The sequence below is a fragment of the Lissotriton vulgaris genome, chromosome 12, assembly GCF_964263255.1.
Source record: "Lissotriton vulgaris chromosome 12, aLisVul1.2, whole genome shotgun sequence".
NCBI lineage: Eukaryota > Metazoa > Chordata > Amphibia > Caudata > Salamandridae > Lissotriton > Lissotriton vulgaris.
In genome coordinates, this window is record NC_141700.1 from 484,140,738 (window position 1) to 484,162,479 (window position 21,742).

At 48.1% G+C, this 21,742-nt stretch overlaps 1 protein-coding gene across 2 annotated transcripts in view; it reads left to right on the top strand.

Annotated features, from left to right (window-relative positions):
- WDR59 (WD repeat domain 59) overlaps positions 1-21,742 on the top strand; it is a 1,027,519-nt gene that overhangs the window by 815,841 nt on the left and 189,936 nt on the right. For both annotated transcript variants that reach the window (XM_086945225.1, XM_086945226.1), the window contains exon 21: positions 20,596-20,708. In XM_086945225.1, coding sequence (XP_086801351.1) covers positions 20,596-20,708 — 113 coding nt within the window. The remainder of the gene's footprint in view (positions 1-20,595; positions 20,709-21,742) is intronic.

Genomic DNA, 21,742 nt, shown 5'->3' on the forward strand with positions numbered 1-21,742 from the left:
TTCCCCTAGACGACATATGCAAAGCAGCTACATGGTCTACACCGCACACATTCACAAAACACTATTGTGTAGATGTGCAAACTAAACAACAAGCTACTGTGGTCCAAGCTGTTCTAAAAACCCTGTTTCAAACCACTGCAACAGATACTGGTGGTCGCCGCTAAATGTGGGTACTGCTATACAATCTATGCACAGTGTGTAATCTGCAGCTCATATGCCTCGATCAAAAAATGCTACTTACCAGTATGCATCTGTTCTTGATATGTAGAGCTGCAGAGTTACACACGCCCGCCCTCCTTCCCGGCTACCTTTATCTGTTGCAGTATTATCTTAATTAGATACAAATTACATGGACATCCTTACTTTTCTTGCAAAACTCCATCACTTCCCTAATGGCGAAAAACAATCTTGGGGATGGAGCCGATGCCCATGCGCAGTATGATGCAAAGGAGGAGTCGCCTATCCTGTGACTTCCAAAGACTTTCTACAACAAAAACAAACTACAAACATCCGGGCCCAACACTAGATGGCCATCTATGCACAGTGTGTAACTCTGCAGCTCTACATGCCAAGAACAGATGCATACTGGTAAGTAGCATTTTCCTTTTTTTAGGGTTTTGAAAAAAAAACACCAGAATTTACCAAAAATAGAAACTGAAAACAGGAAAGTCTATCCATAATTAAGTTAATAGCAATTTATGGTGAAAAAGCTTTCATTTGCATGGAGATGGGATTGGACATTGTATGAAAAAATATATATAGACCAATTATAAGTAACCTGGGGGCCAAAAATACACTGGGCAGAAGACAGATCGCTTTGCTCTCCCTCACAGGAAGAGGCAGGGTTATCACTTTATCCACTCTCCTCATTGCATTCTCCGTTGAACTATTTTCTCAGCTGGTCATACAGTCCCCCTTAGTAAAAGAAATGTGCTTCAGGCCTTCAACGTAAGATGTACCTCTTTGCAGATTTCAGTTTGTTGACATTAACAGCCCCCTTACGGTCCATTGAAGCGATTTTACCTCTTCTACAATACTATAGGAGTGTCTCGGGATTCAAACCTAATGTCACTAAATCTGAAATCCTATATCTAAATATAAAGTGACATGTTGGAGCAGAGGTAGAAGCAACCTTCCCATTCATGCGGGCGAAGAAATCTATTAAATACTCCAGTGCAGATTACACCAGCACTCCAAGAATTATGTAAAGTAAATAACCCACTACTCATGAGGGAAATAAAGAATGATCTGGGAAGTTGGGTATCCCTTTTCATCTCGTTGTTGGGAAGGATGACAACCCTGAAGATGAATATCCTTCCAGGATTGCAGTACTTCTTCCAGGGCCTACCAGTGTCAATACCCGTGCAAGATTTGCATCATTTACAATCGACATGTGATAAATTAATTTGCCCGAAAAGTTGACATAGATTAGGTGGGAGAGTGTTGCAAGGCAATAGAGGTTTTAGCTGTATCCCCCTAAGTGACATAAAGATCTATTTTGCAACAGTACAATTATGCATCACATTCAAATGTTCACTTTGTGAATCAGAAAAAAACTGATGCATTATGGAAATGCATTTAATGTGAAGTTCCCATTAGGATCTGTTATGGCTGCCAGAACACACTATGCCAAATGTGGCTTATGTGTGAGATATCATAAGACCGCTTATGGAAATATGGAGCTCTCCCACTAAATCTGCATTAATAATGATTTTTCTCTCCCTGTTTAACCCTATATTGAACTACCCAGACTTCATGTCAGCCTTGGATACAACAGTGTTCACTTCATGGAGAGCAGAATATTGTGCCTTGGTGTGAGTTCTCATCCAGAATCAAACAATTAAGTCATGTATTCAGTGCCAGACTGTCTTCAAGCTTAAAGAAAATTATATTTCCAGATTAGGCACTTGGCATGCACCCAACAAATAGGCAGTGATGAAATAACGTATACTGTTTGAAAAACGGTTCTTGAATGTGAAACTACCAAAGGGATTGTATCAGCCATATATAAAACATTGATTTTTTTTCCAAAACTATTTTTTATAGAGGTTTTATTACCCAGGTAAGTACAGTGTAACAGAAGATAAGGCAGATAAAGTTTGACAGTCACTTTACAGTATTGGTAAAAAGAACACAGAGCCATAGCATTCGGTTACTTTGCAATTGATGCAGAAAATGGCAAGTATAGTCTGGGACACATTTGTGTCACAGACAGAGGAGAAGTACTATAGCTCAGTGTGAGCTATGAGTGGTACATCATTGAGTTGTGTGCATTATCTTTGTGTAACACGGAAGCTTAATTGTTTTGGGTGACCTGCTAGTGTGGAATGTGCTCTGCAGGAAGAAAGGACTGGAACCCCCATCAACTAGAAGGGGCGGCGAAAGGCTAGGGGAAAAATTCAGGTATGAGGAGCCAACGAGGGAGGTGTGCAAAAGGAAGATAGGTGTGTTGGCGACATAAGAGAGATGCGTACTGGGGGACACGGACCGTGAGGTATGGTAACAGGTGCTTGAGTGCTTCAGTACTTATGAGGGTGAGAGGACCCACAGGGGGTCTACAGAGTGCAGGGGGGCCCTCAAGGCCACGCGGGTCAGAATCTAGGACCTTCACAGTCTGTCAGCGGCTCTGAGAGCTAGGGGGCTGAGAGGGCTAAGGGGAGCGGAGTGGTGCGATCCCCATCAGTCAGCTTCCTAAACTGTGTATCCCAGGCTATGGCTATGGGGTGTCTACGGATTCTATGCAACATTGATAGCCCTCACAGAAACCAATAAATGCTGAAAAGGGCTCAGTTCACACTGGAGAAATGGACCAAACGCTGAAGGGACATACCAAGACTGGCCGGTAGTGTTTGGGATAGATAGGCATGCTATAAAACCATATGTGGCTGGTATATGATGCCACAAAAACTAAAACATCTCTATCCACACACAAACGATAAATGTTGGTGCGGGTGTGGTATGGAGGGCTCCACTTTATACGTGTGGTGGATCTGTACAGCTTTAGCAGTGTATTGGAAAGACATTACAAGTTACAAAAAGAAGTCTACAGGCCTACTGATCCCAGTCACAACAATCTTGGGCAATCGACTCATGGGTTGTCGTGAACTAAGGAGGGGAGAATGGATTGTAATCACACATTCACTGTGGGCAACAAAACAGGAAATTGCAGTGAATTGGAAAAACCCTAGGGGCCTGATGTGATGTTCCGGACTTGCAGGTGGTGAAACGTAATGGCAATGGAAATGCTGTCTTTTTATTTATGTGATGACCATAAGAAATGTGAAGCTGTTTGAAAATCGCTGATGGACTATTTGCAAGATGATGCACACAATTTAAAATGCCCAAAATCACTGTGTTATACAGTTCCACTAGAAAAGGTAGGATTGCATATTAGGACAACAAGACTTTTGAAAATAGGGGCTGAGTCCTTTTACACCATCAGAGACTGTTGGCCAAACTTCTAGCTAGCTCACAGTGCCTCACCCGAACCCCTAACCTTCCTGGGCTGACAGGCGATTTTGGCAACCTTGAGCATGTCACTCTGATCCCCTAGGATATCCTGAAACATCTTACCCTTTTTGTTGTTTACTTATGCATACCATGGTAAACACAGGAGAGATACAAATAAAGTTTTCAGTACATTTATTGAAACAATCCGAGTCTTGCATAGAAAGAGTAAGCTGTGTTTATAAGGCAGATAAAATAAAGCAATGTAAGTAGCATTATGAACATGGTGAAAACAATAAACAGTCCAACCATGGCAGCCTGTTTTCTATATATTTCTCCCTTTTACTGCCCGTACTCTGAGAACATAATGGGTGTACCATCTGCCCTATCTCTTAGGCTAGCCTAAGCACCCATACCTGGATAACTGGATCAAGGAATCAGCCTGACATGGAATTGGGAATACCTCTTTCCAGGATAGATGATCAGAGCTGCATATCCAGCACAGCATTCATTCCAGGACCATTGTGGCTGAAGTACCCCTCTGACTCATAGAGGGACAGTGCACTGTTAATACAATAAAGCCACTGTGTCAGAGGTACAACTCTAATGTACTGATGTGTATCGATGTTCGAAGCTGTCTCCAATTGGGCAACGCAAACACTAAGATATCTTGTTCTGTGTTCCTAGCCTTTACAAAAGTGTACAAATTATGTAGCAGCAAAGACTTTCTAACAACAAACAGCATTTACAGCATCTCCTGAAGATTGTGCAAGTAAAACATGTAAAAATAACTAAAAAAATGCCTGCTAAAATGTGTAAAATGTAAAACTAAAATAGAGATCCAAAGTGAGTACAAAAGGACCTCACTACAACAGAGGGTATGAAGATTGAGTTGGTCCCCTGAGGGAGAAAGACAAAGGGTGTAACTAGATCTAGTCAAAGGAGAACCTTGTATCTTAGTAAATAGAGTATACTGTCATAAAAGTGGTGTCTCAGATTAGGTATCAGATGGAGGTGGCAACATGGGGGAAGGAGGAAGGGAGAATTGAAGCCAGTGTTACATATTATACTGAAATGTGTTTTCTTAATATGGAATTCTGGTGAGAAGACAAACAAAATAGTTATATATAAAAGAGCCCTAAAGGTACTTTTTACTAGAGGGTTGATACACTGCTCATCTCTCTGACTTGTTGCTCTTCTCCACTTTAGTTCTGCCTCTAAAGGGAAAAAATCAATGGATAACTAACATCAGTGCCAAGGTTGCGACTATCGTCTTTCCCTTTCTTCCTGTGTAGGAAGGTGGCTACCTGACTATGGTTACCCCAGATTTTTTGCCTTGTGTTTAGCTGGTTTTCGACTTAGTTAGCCTGGTTCCCTGCTAATCAGGGCCCCAGGCTATCTGCTCTCTCTGCAAAATAGATTCCATGTACCCTAGGTGCATAACTGAATTGGCTTGGGTCACCTTATCAGCCCCTGTACAGTGCACTATAGGTGCCGAGGGCATAGGTGCATCCAAGGCATACCAGGGGCTGCAGCATATCTTTTGCCACCCCTGGCTGGCTATCCAAAATTGACACAACTGGCTGATCACTCAGCTGGGGCAAGGTGGTGTAATCACCCCTTGCTTAGATATAGTATGCCTATATTTAAACCTATCTGGACACATATAAACCTATAAGCCACTCCTATGGCAGGCCTTAACAATCCTGGAGGCAGAGTGCGTGGTTTTATGTGAGATGGTGCTCTAGCATGAGCTGAGCCTGTCTTCAGCTGTCAGGACCATTCCCTAAGCTGTTCCTGGATATTGCCATACCATATACTATTAAGTGCATTATAATCCTCGCGGTTATATAGCAACTTGGGTTTGGCTTTATCAAAACATGTCGTGTAAGGTGTCATACAATTTGGAATACTATCCCCTCGACAGTCCTGTCGACGGGGATAGCATTCCACCCCTCTAGAGGGAGAAGACATGTTACTTTACTGAAACGCGGTTGATTTTTAAAAGAGCCTCAGATTCACAAAATGGATGCTTCTGCCACAGACACAAGTCTGACCTCCTGCTGCTGACCGAAACTCAGCAGAGGAGGCCTGAACAAAGGCTTTTCTGTCGCAGGGAGGTGTTACACCACCCCAGACAGGAGATAGTGGATTGTAGCAGGGAGGTTTGAAAGAAACCAGACACTGCCTGGGGAGCACAAGGTTTCCCCTTGCATAATCCGGCCAAACCGGTTCTGGGGCACACCAGCCCCAGTGCGGCCTGGACAAAGGGAAAGGGGTGTATTCACCCCCTTCCTGGGTACCACCCATAGGAGGGGACCTAGCAGGTAATCCAGCCCCCTAGATTGGTATAAGAATGGGAGCAGTGCCAACGCACTCAGATTATCCTGATGAAACATTTGAAACGAAACTCTGGACCCTTCGACATCCTACTCAACGTAGAAGACTGAAGAATCTCCCTTGTGGTCAAGGAGTGACCACCCTGTGCAAACAGGCACCATCCAGCACCTCGACGTCTGCCTTGTTGCAGTTCCCGCCGGAACTCGAGCGACAGAGATCGACGAGATCAAGCTTGCCTGCCTTCTTACAGCCCGATCGACAGTCCCTGCAGAGCTGAGACCCGTGGAGGCGACCGGAAGCGTGGGGCACGCCATCTTGAAAAGACCACGAGACGCTGACCGTGCAGCCCACGAGTGACCCTCGAAGCTGTACACCGGGGTTTGAGAAACCCCAGCCCTGAGCCACTTTTGCACCGAAGCTCACCCCTCTACACTCGACGAGTGCTGCGTGGGGCCCTTCTGCTTTCTTTGGCTCAACGCGTTGGCCCGGTCACTTGCCAGCTGGCTTGTGGCCCCTGTGCCGACGAAACTTGCAATACGACTTGTGATTCTGGTTGCTCCAGACTTGCACCCGCTCCTCTGAAAAGGAGCACCCGCTCTGACCCTCCTGGTCCGAGTGAAAAGCAATCTTCCAATCCCGCGTGGATTGCTCTTGCCAAGTGTTGTTTGCTCCGATCTTGAAGCAGACAGCGCCGACAGTGAGAGCCTGCGTGGGACAGCTCGTGACCCGCTCCTGGACGTCGCAGATGCCCCAGAGCCCACGTGGCAGCGGAGAGAAGCTCCTCGACAACCACCTGATTGCGCCCGACATTGCCTGGTTCCGTCCTGGTTCCACCCTGGTCACTGCTGAGTGACGCAGACTCTGTCCCCTCTGCTTTCAGGTACTTTACGACTCTGATCCACCCTTGGATCACACCGGACACTTCTCCTTCACATCGCCTGCAGCATCTTCAGCTTCAAGCAACAACAACCTGCGTGACGAAACCCGACGCCACTTCAACCCTATGCACCCGCTTCCTCTGGGTGAGGTAACTCGGCAACGCTGATGTTCCCACACTGGTACACGCCTCTAGGGTCTGTGTCTAAAGTTTTGTCCTTCTAGGTTCAGCGGAAGTATCCTTAAACTCTATTTGTGTAACTTTTACGCACCATTGACTCTGCATTGGTGCATGCGTGTGCTTTAAGCGCTGCAGCCGAATCCCGCGGGCTTTTCCCGACTTCAGCATTGCTTGTCCCGACTGCTCCCAGCGATGCCCTAGGCCTAACCACTGTTCGATTGGTATCTCTTATACCACTTTCTTAATATATGGTTTGAGTGGCCACCCGCCCTCATCCATAATTGTGCAACTTTCATATGTTATACTGTGCTTTTGTTTAAACGCTTGTGCCCCTTTGCTCATAAAGAGTACTGGGGATTATTTTAGTAATAAACACATATATTTTTATAATATATACTTGTGTGGTGTCCTTTCATTTGATATTACAGGATTGTGATTGTTAAAACAGCTCGCTTAACACGACCTCTTGAGTTTAGCCTTTAAGGCTGCTTAGTCCATGCTACCACTAGGATAGCTTGTCTATAAGGTTGACTTACAACCAGACACCATAAGGGATTGTTTGGACTGATACAAGGTGGTTCCAGAATTGGAAACATCATATATCAGGCCAACTTCTCACATCCTGCATCTCTCTTTTGGCTGTCACCTCAGCCATAATCGTCAGGCCACTATTACTGCAAGTAGACCAGGAAGTGCACACCAAAGGGAACTCTGCTGTTCGCTAAAATGCATTGAAAGCATTAAAGCAGTGTAAAGAATTGAAGCCTCTTAGAAGATGAGCAAATGGAAAACCAGTTCAGAATTACAAATCATCTTGAAATAGACTTGCTATAAGGGTTCTAAGACTTAAGTATGTGCTCTTGTAGCAAATCTTACAATGAAAAGTAAACTTTCAAATCTTTATTTTGGCTAAAAGCCATAAAAGTACAAAAAGGCATAATGTTAAATAAAAACTCTAGAATCATGCAAGCATGTACCATAAAACAATAAAACCTATTTAAAACGACATCATAAAAGAATATGAATTAAAATCCATCCGGCCAAGACAGAACAATGTCAATGTAGGAGATTTGTAAAGCGCTCTGTTACCATTTGGTGTCCTGGCGCTAGTTCACTGATCGATACAGGAGGCATGTATTTTACCAAAAATCTGAGTTGCTAAAAAGCCAAGTTTTCAACTCCCATCTAAAATAGATAAGGGAAATGGCAGATCAAATGGATAATGGAAGCTCATTCCAGATTGTTTGGGTCCAAGATAAAAACGTATGCCTCCCCAGTTTGTTCTATTGAATTTTGGTCCCACCATAGTTCTAGAATTGGATGATCTAAGTTGTTTGTTAGGCGAGTACCATCTGAATTTCTGGCCTAGATATTGTGGTCCTTGTTTATGCAAGGCTTTGAAAGCAATGTACAAAGCCTTGAATTGGATCCTTTACTTTCTTTTACAGGCAGTCAATGCAGCTGCTTGATGGTTTTCCTAACTGAGACATGTTTGGGGGTGTGAGTGAGGAGTTTTCTAAGATGTTGGGCTCGAAGATTTAGGTATAGGCCATTGCAATATTCTAATCCGGCAATACCAAGGCCGATATGACCAGTTTTGGGGAATTTTCATGATAAATGCCAAAATCTTTTTGATTTTTCTTAAAATAAAAAAGGTGGAGGATGTTAGAGCATTAATCTGGTTGGCAAAGGAGAGCTTACTGTCTATAATTATGCCAACATTTTTCGCTTTTTCGACTGGTTCAGGCAGGTCACCCAGATTCACTGGCCACCAGCTTTAAACAGTTGAACTTACTGCTGGCATGCAATTGTTAAAATGCTTACTGATGTTATGAGGTTGTTTCATGACTGTTTTATGACAATTTTTATGTCGTTGGCATAAGAGGTTAAGGCAAAGCCAAAAGATTTTACAACTAGGGCCAGAGCAGCGATGTAAATATTAAAAAATGTAGGGCCAATAGAAGAGCCCTGTGATACTACACCAGGGAGCTGAAAAGAGTTAGACTTGAACAGGTCCAGGGCTACAAATTGTGTCCTGTCTTCGAAAAAAGATTTGAGCAGATGGAGTGCCAAAACATGCAATCCTATTGCTGATCGCCTTTCCACCAAGATGGTATGGTGGACTGTGTCTGATGACAGATCTAATAGAATGAGGGCGACCCTCCCACCATTATCCAGGGCTTCCCTGAGTTCCTCAACTGATTTGATCGAGGCTGACTCAGTACTGTGGCCGGCTCTAAAGCTGTGTTGTGTCTCGTCTAGCCAACTGTATAAGTTGATTGTGAGACTGTGGGCTGGGCGGACCGGAATAACAAGCGGGGAGGCCGGATGTAGTGCGCTATGGTCAAGGATTTATTGATGGAAAGTATACACAAAGTCCGGAATAAAGAGTTTGCAGGGAAGAATAATCCGCAGGGAAGCTCCCAGCCGGGAGGATCTGGATGGTAGGTAGGTATCCGGGCTGTGGTCCGCTGCGGGGCTGTTGTCGTCAGGTTACGGCTGGTCGATGGGTCTCCTCGGAGATAAGTAAGAGAGAGTACAGGGGTTAGTCCTGTCCAGTAAGGACTACTGAGTACTACCACCGTCACCGGTAAGTGAATGGCCAGGTAATGAACGTGGGGAAGGAGGGAAGGGTAGGTAGGGATAAGAGCAGTCGGCAAGCAGGAGGGGTTTGTGATGGGAGGTGTCCGGGATAAGTGTGGGGACTATAAGTACAGTGCTCGTGAGACTTCTACTAAGTACTAAGGCTGGTGCAGGGTGCTCGTGGGGGCTCTATATACAAGATCTTACAGTTAGGTACAATATTTACACTAGGGAAACACGGAGAAGGATAGAGTGTACTCACGTGCCCCGCCGTAACTCTCATCCGAGTTACGGCCGCTCTCCCGCCACCTCCGGAGGTCGCCACCAATCCTCCGTCCACAGGTCTTCTTCCTCGTTCTCTTCTCCGATCTCCGCCTCCTCTCCGATCTCCTCCTTCCTTCCGCTCTCCGTCGGGGGTTCCGCGCCGTTCGCTGTCTCCTGCCACGAGTCCGCTGGGCTGAACACTGTTTCCTCGCTCCTGCCGTCTTTTCTAGGGTCTCGGCTGATTGCAGTGGACGTACTTCCGGTTCCGGTCAGTTCGGGTTCCGGGTCGCCGGCGGGAGTTCTGCTTCCGGGATCCTGTTCTGGTTCCGGGTCTTCGGGGTTATGCGGATCCTGTGGGCGAAGAGAGGGAGCCCGATGATCAAGGGACGACGTTCCTCCCGGTGTGGGGGTGTGGCCTCCCCGCCTACTCTGCTCTTCCGACGAGGTAGGGATCCCGGATCTTTCACATCCCCTTTCCCTAGCTGTCCTACTAGTAGGGTTGTAAGCAGTTGGAAAACGTGAGAGGTAATCTGCATTGCCCTGGTCTAGTCCTTTTCGGTGTAGTGTCCTGAATCGAAAGGGTTGCAGAGAAAGGAACCACCTAAGTACCCGGTCGTTGTGGCCCCGGTTACGGGCCATCCATTCCAGCGGTGCATGATCCGTATACAAGAGGAACTCCCGGCCCTCCAGATAATACCGGAGACTGTCCACGGCCCATTTAATCGCCAGAGCCTCTTTTTCTACGACCGCATAGTTTTGCTCCCGTGGGAAGAGCTTTCGGCTGAGGTACAGTATTGGTTTTTCGACCCCTCTGTCGTCTTGTTGGGACAGGACGGCCCCCAAACCCTGATCGGAGGCGTCTGTCTGCAGGATAAAGGGACGGGAATAGTCAGGACTGACTAACACGGGTTCGGACAACAGGGACTGTTTAAGGAGGTCGAAGGCTTTCAGCAGTTGGGGAGAGGGTTGTTGTAACTTCTCTTCGGTTCTGGAGGCTTTTCTCAATAGGTCGGTCAAGGGGGCGGCCATTTGGGAAAAGTTGGGAATAAACCTCCTGTAATACCCCAGCAACCCGAGGAAGGCTCGGAGTTCTCTCTTGGTATGAGGGAAGGGTATGGAGTGAATAGCCTGAATTTTATTGTTTTGAGGGCGAATGACCCCCTCCCCCAATAGATACCCAAGATACTTCACACTTTGTGCCGCCAAGGTGGTTTTGGCGGGGTTGATGGTAAAGCCGTGTTTACCAAGGGATTGTACTACGGCCTGCAAATGTTGTAGGTGTTCCCAGCTGTCACTATGAATGACTATGTCATCTATGTAGGCCCCGGCATAGCTGGTATGGGGTCGTAAGACCAGGTTCATGGCCCTCTGGAATGTGGCCGGGGCCCCATGGAGCCCGAAGGGCATTACTCTGAACTGGAACAAACCCTCAGGGGTTGAGAAGGCCGTTTTCGGTCTGTCCTCAGCTTTTAAAGGGATCTGCCAGTACCCTTTGCACAAGTCTAGGGTACTGATATACTTAGCTTTGCCGATACGCTCTACCATCTCGTCTACTCGAGGAAGGGGGTATGAATCAAAGGCAGAGATCTTATTCACCTCCCTGAAGTCTATACAAAAACGAGTAGAACCATCGGGTTTGGGGACGAGGACGATTGGGGAATTCCAACTGCTGCAGGACGGTTCGATTATACCCATCCTCAACATCTGGGTCGTTTCATCCTTTATGACCGCCCTTCGCGCTTCAGGGATCCGGTAGGGTCTCTGTCGCACTGTTTTCCCTGCTTCAGTGTGAATGGCGTGTTCCACAATGGTGGAGTGCCCGGGCATGGAGGAAAATACTGCTTGTACAGAGGACAAGACCTGTCTAAGGTTCTGTTTGTTCTTTTCCGGGAGTTCTGAATCGATACAGCTCTCAAAGGGGAGGGAGGGAGTGGTTGTCATTACAGGGAGGGGCCCCACCCATTTCTTTAACATATTAACATGGTATATTTGGGTGACCCCTCTGGTGGCATCGATATCGAGCTCGTAGGTAACGGGAGTCACCTGTTTTATGATAGGAAAGGGGCCCTGCCATTGTCCCAACAATTTATGGTCGGAGGAGGGTAGAAGCAATAATACCAGGTCTCCAGGGTTAAATGAACGGGCCTTGGTTCCCTTGTTGTACTGTTGTCTGAGAGACCTGAGCGGCTACCATATTTTGTCTCACTATTTCTCGGATTTGGGTTAAATGGGTTCGAAGATTATCCACATATTCCGGGAGGGGCCGGGTTCGGTCGGGCTCAGCTTCCGAGGCCTCGCGGGCCATGTCTAATAGTGTCCTGGGGGCTCGGCCATACAACAGTTCATAGGGGGAATACCCGGTGCTACTTTGCACCTTGCAACGGATCGCGAAAAGTGCCAGAGGAAGCATCTCCTCCCACTTTTTGCTCTCAAGGCCTAGCAGTTTCTTTAGTGTGGTCTTTAGGGTGGCGTTATAGCGCTCTACCAACCCATCTGTCTGTGGGTGATACGCCGAGGTGCGTATCTGTTTAATACCCAGATGGGCACAGACTTGACGCATGAGGGAGGACACAAAAGGCGTACCTTGATCTGTTAAGATCTCCCTAGGAAACCCTACTCTACTAAAGATGGAGATAAGGGCCTTGGCGATGTTTTGGGTAGTGGGCTGTTTCAACGGGACGGCCTCCGGAAACCGGGTGGCATAATCTACCAATACCAGGGCTTATCTGCACCCCGTCCTAGAGGGCAACAGGGTCCTATCAGGTCCATCCCAACTCGGGAGAAAGGCACATCAATAAGGGGAAGGGGCTGGAGCGGGACTCGAGGGGGCCGATACCGGCTGTTTTTCTGGCAGACCGGGCACTCCCTACAGTATTGCTTTATTTGACCGTGTACGCCCGGCCAGTAGAATTTTTCAAGGATAGTTTGGCCAGTCTTTTCGTCGCTGAAGTGTCCTCCCAGCAAGTGACTGTGGGCCAGATATAGGACTTTGTCCCGAAACAACCCTGGGATAACTAATTGTGCTGGTAGCTGTGGGCCGCCTTTTCTGTAGAGGAGACCATTCTTTCGAAAAAAATAAGGACCTACTTGCAGTGGATCCTCATTATCCAGGGCGCGATTCCAGGCTTCCTGCAGTACGGGGTCTTCTTGCTGGGTGGCTCGGAATTCGCAGTCCGTTTCCCAGGGATGAGCCTCGACCTGAGCAGGATAAGCGCCAGTAAAGGTCCTTTTCTCCCTTTTCTTTTGCTTCTTGGTCTTTCCCGGTTTTGAGGGTGATTCGGCTGAAGGGGAATCCTGGGGAAACGGGGCCTCTGCCCACCACCTCTTTAGGGAGTCCGTAGTGTCTTTCAGGAGGTGGGGAAGACCACTGTAGTCGCTTCCTAGTATGACTTGTTCCGGAAGGTTAGGAACTAAACCGACGGTTAACATTCTACCCCCGTCTGACTGTTGTTGTACCCGCACTTGAGCCGTCGGGTAACTCCGAGTGTCTCCATGGACACACTTGATAGCTACTGTTCCAGTTAGTGGTCCAACAGGATGGGGTAGTTCCTGGGGTCGGAGGACACTATGTCTACATCCCGTGTCGGCCAGTGTCATCATCCGGTGTCCCTCGATTCTCACTGGACATCGGAACGGCGGAGGGGTAACTTCGTTGGTAAGACATACATAATTTCGGACCATCCCTATGTCCATTGGTTCCTCTTTTTGGGGACACACCCGAGCTATGTGGCCATACCCTCCGCAGTGATAGCACTGAGGACCAGGTGGGTTAGGTCGAGGCATGACCGGGTAGGGTATCAGGGGAGTAGGATCTGGTCTTCTGGCCGCAGGAGGGGGTCTTTGGGGACGAGCGTGGCTTCCATGTGGAATCCGTAGATGTGGTTCCTCTCGGACCCGTTGTGACTCTTGGGCTCTGCTATAAGCACTGGCTATCTCCACAGCACTGTCCAAGGTCAGGCGGGCGTGTTGTCTCACCCATTTTTGGGTGGCCGGATGTAGAGAGGCCAGATACTGTTCTAGATATATTTTTGAGAGAATCTGGTCTTTGGTGGCTGTGGCGGGTTTCAACCACCTGTTTGCCAGGTCCTGTATCCGGAATGAGAGAGCCCTTGGCGTTTCTTGAGGTCCCTCTTTGGCCTGTCTCAGACGTACCCTGTATGTTTCGTCATCTATTCCCAGCCTCTCGAGAATACACGTTTTTATGTCCTGGTAGGGAGTCTGGCCCTGGATATTGGCCTGCTGATACGCTGCCTGCAGTTCACCAGTCAAGAGTGGACCTAGATAGTGGCCCCAGCGATCCTCAGGCCATGCTGCTGCTTGAGCCAGGCGCTCGAAATTAGTAAAGAAATAATCGGGGTCTTCACCCGAGACATATTTTTGGAGAACTACTGAGGGTAAGGAGGTTGTGGGTCTTGGTTGCCCCATGGCTGTAGTCAGTTTTTCGAGGGCTTGATCCTGAGCGGTCCCCTGTCCCTTAAGGACGTCATGGAGTTGACCACGATCATCTTCGGCAGTTTTCAGGAAGCGTTCCATCATCTTGCCAAGCTGCTCTTGGCTCTCTGCTAGCTGTTTGACGGCGGCCTCCATGCTTCCGGCTGATCCCACTTCTGACACCACCTGTGAGACTGTGGGCTGGGCGGACCGGAATAACAAGCGGGGAGGCCGGATGTAGTGCGCTATGGTCAAGGATTTATTGATGGAAAGTATACACAAAGTCCGGAATAAAGAGTTTGCAGGGAAGAATAATCCGCAGGGAAGCTCCCAGCCGGGAGGATCTGGATGGTAGGTAGGTATCCGGGCTGTGGTCCGCTGCGGGGCTGTTGTCGTCAGGTTACGGCCGGTCGATGGGTCTCCTCGGAGATAAGTAAGAGAGAGTACAGGGGTTAGTCCTGTCCAGTAAGGACTACTGAGTACTACCACCGTCACCGGTAAGTGAATGGCCAGGTAATGAACGTGGGGAAGGAGGGAAGGGTAGGTAGGGATAAGAGCAGTCGGCAAGCAGGAGGGGTTTGTGATGGGAGGTGTCCGGGATAAGTGTGGGGACTATAAGTACAGTGCTCGTGAGACTTCTACTAAGTACTAAGGCTGGTGCAGGGTGCTCGTGGGGGCTCTATATACAAGATCTTACAGTTAGGTATAATATTTACACTAGGGAAACACGGAGAAGGATAGAGTGTACTCACGTGCCCCGCCGTAACTCTCATCCGAGTTACGGCCGCTCTCCCGCCATCTCCGGAGGTCGCCACCAATCCTCCGTCCACAGGTCTTCTTCCTCGTTCTCTTCTCCGATCTCCGCCTCCTCTCCGATCTCCTCCTTCCTTCCGCTCTCCGTCGGGGGTTCCGCGCCGTTCGCTGTCTCCTGCCACGAGTCCACTGGGCTGAAACTGCTAATCTCCTGAGGCGGAAGCCGGGAGACGTCCATTTTTTTAAAAAAATTGTATTTTCACTTGTGTGTCACCCCTAATCCTCCTGTAATTTTAACTGTGCACTCACCCGGCTGCTAGCTCCTCCAGCGGGTAGAGACGCTCCTGAACAGCGACTCCTTCGCTGCACCGACCTAAACGCTCGAAAAATCTACATTGCACCGCCATTCCCGGCGAGGAAGTGAGGCCACGCCCACATTGAGGCCACGCCCACCCGCCACAGTATTTAAGCGCTGCCATCAGCGCCAACTAGCCAGAAACTGCTAATCTCCTGAGGCGGAAGCCGGGAGACGTCCATTTTTTAAAAAAAATTGTATTTTCACTTGTGTGTCACCCCTAATCCTCCTGTAATTTTAACTGTGCACTTACCCGGCTGCTAGCTCCTCCAGCGGGTAGAGACGCTCCTGAACAGCGACTCCTTCGCTGCACCGACCTAAACGCTCGAAAAATCTACATTGCACCGCCATTCCCGGCGAGGAAGTGAGGCCACGCCCACATTGAGGCCACGCCCCTTTCCCCACCCATAAAATGTGCAACCACAGGACGCGCAGCGGACGGGCGCAGCGGGAGCGCCGTTTGCGCGCCGAAGGCGCGCCTAAGGCAAGCCCGTCTGCGCCCGTCCGCGCACGACCGGGCCTAGGGCCAGACTCTATGCCAGTCCCGTTACCCACAAAGTTGAGCTACTCCCGCAAGGAGCTACTCAGCCTCAGACCCAAGAAAACCAGCGCATGCCACGTCCAGCAAGACCCTAACACCCCCTACGTCAGCTGCACCATTTGCAAACCTACGAAGCTACACCTCCCTAAATCCCCGATCCCACCGCCGGTCATCAAAACGGCGACAATCAATTGCAGATCGCTCCCGAAGCATGCCCTGCATATTAATCACCTGATTGACGACCTAAACCTGGACATACTATTCTTGACAGAAACTTGGATCACGGGCCATTCCAATGCCGACATGGTAGCGGCTCTCCCCCCCGGCTTTATCATCCTGTCCCAACCTCGCCCTTTAGGTAGAGGAGGTGGAATTGCCATCATTTTCAGGGAACACCTATCCGGCCGTATTAACACAATGACAACCCCGGACGCAGAGAGCTGTCTCTTTACCTTTCAGCTTACTCCGACCAGTTCCCTCTCAGGCCTTCTGGTGTACCGGCCTCCTGGCCACTTCGCCCCCTTCGCAGCCTCCCTTCTGGAAATTGTTTCCTCCTCAGCCCACCTCTCATCAAACTTTCTCCTAACAGGGGACCTCAATATTCACTTTGATGACCCGTTGGACACAGGCGCCGCCGACCTTATCAGCGACCTGGCTTCCCACGACCTTCTTCTCGCCAACTCAGGTCCTACACATATCAAAGGACATCTTCTCGACCCTGTGTTCTCAAACATCCCTTCCCTCCAATTTACCAACTCCCAACCTCTCCCATGGACGGACCATTTTGTTGTCACTTTCAACATTCCTGGAGCTATCAGGAAACCCCATAAAGCCCCCACCTTCTCCACGAACAGATCATGGGCCAAACTCTCAACAGGGGACTGGGCTACAGCGCTGGAATCTTCTACCCCGAGCCTTTCGACTGACCCGTCCGAGGCCGACACCCAAGTAAGAGGCTGGCTCCACTCCTCCCTTGATAGCCTCATTCCCCTAAAAAATCGGGAGATCAAAGACAGGCCAATAGGTCATGCTCCGTGGTACACTCCGGAACTCCGTGACCTCCGCAAGGAATGTAAAAAAGCGGAAAGATCGTGGAGGAAAGACTGGCTGCATAGTAAAAAAGACACCTACAACACAGCAGTAAGATGCTATAAATCGGCCATCAAACCAGCCAAGTCCACCTTTTACGATAATAGAATTAAAAACGCGTCCAACTCTACTAAGGAATCCTTCCTGATAGTTAAGGAACTACTTAACATCCCCTCTGCTCCCGCAGCCTCTCCCCCCCCACCGGACAGATGTAAGGACTTAGCCTCATTTTTTGACTCCAAAATCACGCGGATCCTGGAATCCCTCCCCCCAATCAGCCCCCCCATCCCGGTGGAGTTAGACGCCCACTCTACCAGCCCGCGGCTGTCCTCCTTTAGAGAAGTCTCCCTCGATGAGGTTACTAACACGCTGGCTAAAATGAGAAGTGGATCCCCCCTGGACCCAGCACCCGTCAGATTCTTAAAAACTGTGTCTCTCAGCACCTCACCTATCATTAGGGATCTTATAAACACCTCTCTGGCCCAAGGCATAGTGCCCTCCTCCTGGAAGGGCGCAGTCGTCAAAGCCCTGCTGAAAAAACCCAACCTCAACCCGGACGACTTGGCCAATTATAGACCCATTTCGCTCCTTCCCTGTTTCAGCAAGGTGGCGGAGAAACTGGTCAATGTGCGACTCTCCCAATTCCTCGAGTCGAATAAAATACTATGGCAGTCACAAACCGGATTCCGGCCAGGCCACGGCACAGACACCGCTCTCCTCTCCGTCATCGAGGAGGCTAGGTGTATCCTGGATTCAGGAGGATCAGTGGCAGTGATCCTCCTGGACCTCAGTGCCGCATTCGACACGGTGGACCACCGTGTTCTGCTCCACCGCCTGGCGAAGGCAGGAGTTGTGGGAGCCGCACATGCTTGGATCAAATCCTTCCTCACGGGACGCTCATTTCAGGTGTGGGACGGCAACTCCCGATCAGACCCCCTCCCGCTCACGCGTGGTGTGCCCCAGGGGTCCTCGCTCAGTCCCACCCTGTTTAATGTCTACATGGCCCCGCTGGAGGACGTGGTCACCCGCTATGGGATAAAAATAGTCAATTATGCCGACGACACACAACTCGTCGTCTCCCTGTCCCAGTTAGACAAGAACCCTGAAATCTTACTTAACTGTCTGCAAGACATACATACCTGGATGTGTGAATCCGCGCTGAAACTGAACGGGACAAAAACAGAAATCATGCTGCTGGGCAACAAATGGTCTTCTGTCCCTCCCTCAGCCTGGCCAGACTCCTTCGGTGACATCCCCACGCCCAAGACTGAAATTAAAACACTGGGCTTCTGGCTGGAGCAGGACCTTTCCTTGAAGACCCAGGCAGTCAAGACCGCGGGCACATGCTTTAGTCTTCTCCGCTCAATTAGGAATATCCTCCCCCTCCTGCCCCCCCTGTCCAGGAAACTTCTGGTGCAAGGGCTCATACTATCACGCCTGGACTACGGGAACGCCGCATATCTCGGTGCACCTGAAACCACCCTGACCAAACTTCAGCGCGTACAAAATGCCGCGGCGAGACTCATTCTCAAACTTCCCCCTAGAGCCCATACCACACCAGCCCTCAAATCGCTGCACTGGCTACCGGTCCGCCAGCGAGTGGAGTTTAAGGCCCTGTGCATCACGCACAAACTCATTAATGGGGTTGGACCTGCCACCCTCAAAGATATGATCACACCTTATAAAGCCCACAGAAATCTCCGCTCGGACAACGAACATCTGGCCACAGTCCCAAGATTCAAGAAGGCGCGCACCGGTGGACGACGATTCTCGGTCAAGGCCTCCTCCACATGGAACGCACTCCCTCGTCTGCTGCGTTGGGAACCTAGCCACACGGTGTTCCGCAAAAGACTCAAAACCCTCCTCTTCCCCAAATAGTTCCTGGTTCTCGCCCGTCCCGGATTTTACAGTATTATAGCGCGGGGATGCCTTCGGGTCACCAGGCGCTCTACAAATCTCAAAATAAATAAATAAAACACTGTTTCCTCGCTCCTGCCGTCTTTTCTAGGGTCTCGGCTGATTGCAGTGGACGTACTTCCGGTTCCGGTCAGTTCGGGTTCCGGGTCGCCGGCAGGAGTTCTGCTTCCGGGATCCTGTTCTGGTTCCGGGTCTTCGGGGTTATGCGGATCCTGTGGGCGAAGAGAGGGAGCCCGATGATCAAGGGACGACGTTCCTCCCGGTGTGGGGGTGTGGCCTCCCCGCCTACTCTGCTCTTCCGACGAGGTAGGGATCCCGGATCTTTCACATTGATGTATTCCTTAAGTGGTTTATTCATGGCCCTCTCTAGGAGTGTGGTGGGAAAAGGAAGACGTGAAATAGAACGATAATTGCTAAGTTCCTCTGGGTCTAGGTTGGATTTCTTTAAAAATGGCCGAATAGATGCGGTTTTCCACATCTTAGGGAAAACTCCTGTCTTAAAGATTAAATTGAAGACATTAGACAGGTTGTCCGCTATGATCTCTTGCGCCTATTTTACCACCGCCACTGGGCAGGGGTCAGTCGGTGAGCCTGATTTAATTTTCGCAATAAGATTGCCACTAATAACTAAAGAGCTGAGCGATTTAGAAATATTGCCTCCACCTTTTTTAGTTTTTTTGCTGTTGGGATTTTTCTCGTGGTCAAGTGATTTCATTTACATAGGTAGATGAAGTGGTAGAAAAGATCCATTGTAATAACTTGTACCATAAAATACTCTCTGCAACCACCAGCCCTTTACAGAAACCCTGCATCAGTTAGGGAGGATTTTCTTCCTAGGTTCAAGATAAGCCAAAATCATATATTATGGGGATACTCATTTTGATTTAGGATTGTCAAGTTTGTATCTCCACTTATTCCAGTCAAACAGTAAGAGCAATCCTATTATATCTAGTCAGTATTATGTTAAATGAGACATCAAAGTCAGACATCTCTCACACATGTTCATCACGTGTTTTTGAATATTTCTGCAGGATATGTGTCTTTGGTAAAAAAAATAGTTTATCAAGCCTGTACTTACATCAATGGAGGGCTAGTTGTCTCTACTTAAAACAATAATGTTCTTATTTTTATTTCTTTATGAGCTTTTGTTGGGCACTTTTCACTGACTCATGAAGTTGCAAAGCATGGTTGAGCCCTCGCTTCAAAGTGCAATATATCTTTACCTTTAACTTCCTATAGCAAATGTTGACTTTCTACAAGCATCATCCGTGCTTTTTGTGTTCCTAATTCCCATTGAGTCCAGATTTGCTATCTGCTTTCTGTAAAAGCTGTCTTAGAAAAGCATTACTCTTTCCTAAAGCCTACAGTGTGGGGCATGTTTTGAATACAGAAACAAGCTGCAAAATTACAGCTATCCACTACAAGTCATGTGTTTTAAAAGTCAGTGCCATTGAATATATATATATTTTTTTAATGAGGTTACTTTAGCTTAGTTATTAACCTAGTTCATAGACGTTGGAGGTTGTCAGTGATTTGGAACATTCAGAAAAAACATGTCATGTCCGTATCAAAGAGGACAATTATTGGAAGTGTTTTTTCAGCCACTCTATTTGTCTTCTTTGGTTTTGATAGTGTTACCAGCTCTCATATTGTTTAGGACATAGTCACCCCTTGGGACTTGTAAGGTGCCATCACTAGGCTCAGGATGCTTGACTTATGTTGGAAGATTCTTGGTAATCAGTAGATCCTTTAATGCTTCAGTCATATCACATTAATGACTCCACCCTTTTAAACTGTCACTTCATTTCTCCTGCACAGGTATGGTCATTGGCAGCAGTTGCCACAGACCTCTGTCTCAGCCCAAAGTCAGACCCGGATCAAGAGACACCCTGGGCCCGTCATCCATTTGGACGGCAGCTTCTGGAATCCTTGTAGGTTACTAAAATGTTTATATTTCTATGAACCATTTTGTTCTTGCACTTCCATTGAAAGAATTCAACATATGAGTGTTTTTATAATGTTGTTTTTACTGGACCTTTATTGCAGATTACTGGCCACATTTATTTAGGTATTACATTTGTCTTATGCCAAAAAGGTCACATATATTAGTCAAACATGGGATGAGTAAGAAATCAACATAAAAGTGAGATTTTGTGAGCTACCATCTTCTGTGTCCAAGTAGCAGTTCTGATTGGATAGGTATTCTATGCCATGCCTGAGTCGTAGTTTTAACAAAAGGGGAAAAAAGTGAAATTGTATTCCCAAGGGCAGAGATGGGGGCCATACACAGGGTTCTTGATGAGTTTATTTGTACTGGCTGCAGATAGGTAGTTATAAGGGATAGTAACAACTAAGATTAATTATTTGTGTTTTTTAATATTGCATGTGTGGTGTCATACAGATAAAGAACAATTTGACTTGTACAGAAGAGGGGAAGATCATGTGTGCAGAGAAGGTTCATACAGAGGAGAGAAAAAGAAGGCTGTACAAAAGTGTTGAGTTTCATACAAAATAATAAATTTAGAGTTTGTACATAGGTCGTGAATGAATTAAAAAGCTAATGATTAGGGTTCCCTCTCATATATATAAAAGGTAGGTTACCTGCAGAGGGAAGAGTTAAATGTAAAGCGCACTGCTGCCCTGAGGCGTTGTGGCGCTGTAGACCGCTGGGGAACCTGTCCTGGCTATCCCTGTGAGATGGTCCCTACTGGGTATCTCCAAGGTGAAACCAGGCATCCCCGGCGAATGTGGGGGGCCGTTGTAGAGATGAGGCAAGCTAATGCCCAGAGTGATCCCTGGTTAGAGTAGGTACCGAGGCGAGAATTATCGAGTCCGCTGACCTTGGTCCACGACCCTGCCGCTTCGGGAATTGAACCCTGGTCCCGGGCTGTTCTCTGCTTCCGGGTCTGCCGCCTCTAACCAGTGAGCCACACCACTCCACTCAGTTAGAATATAGATGAGTTGT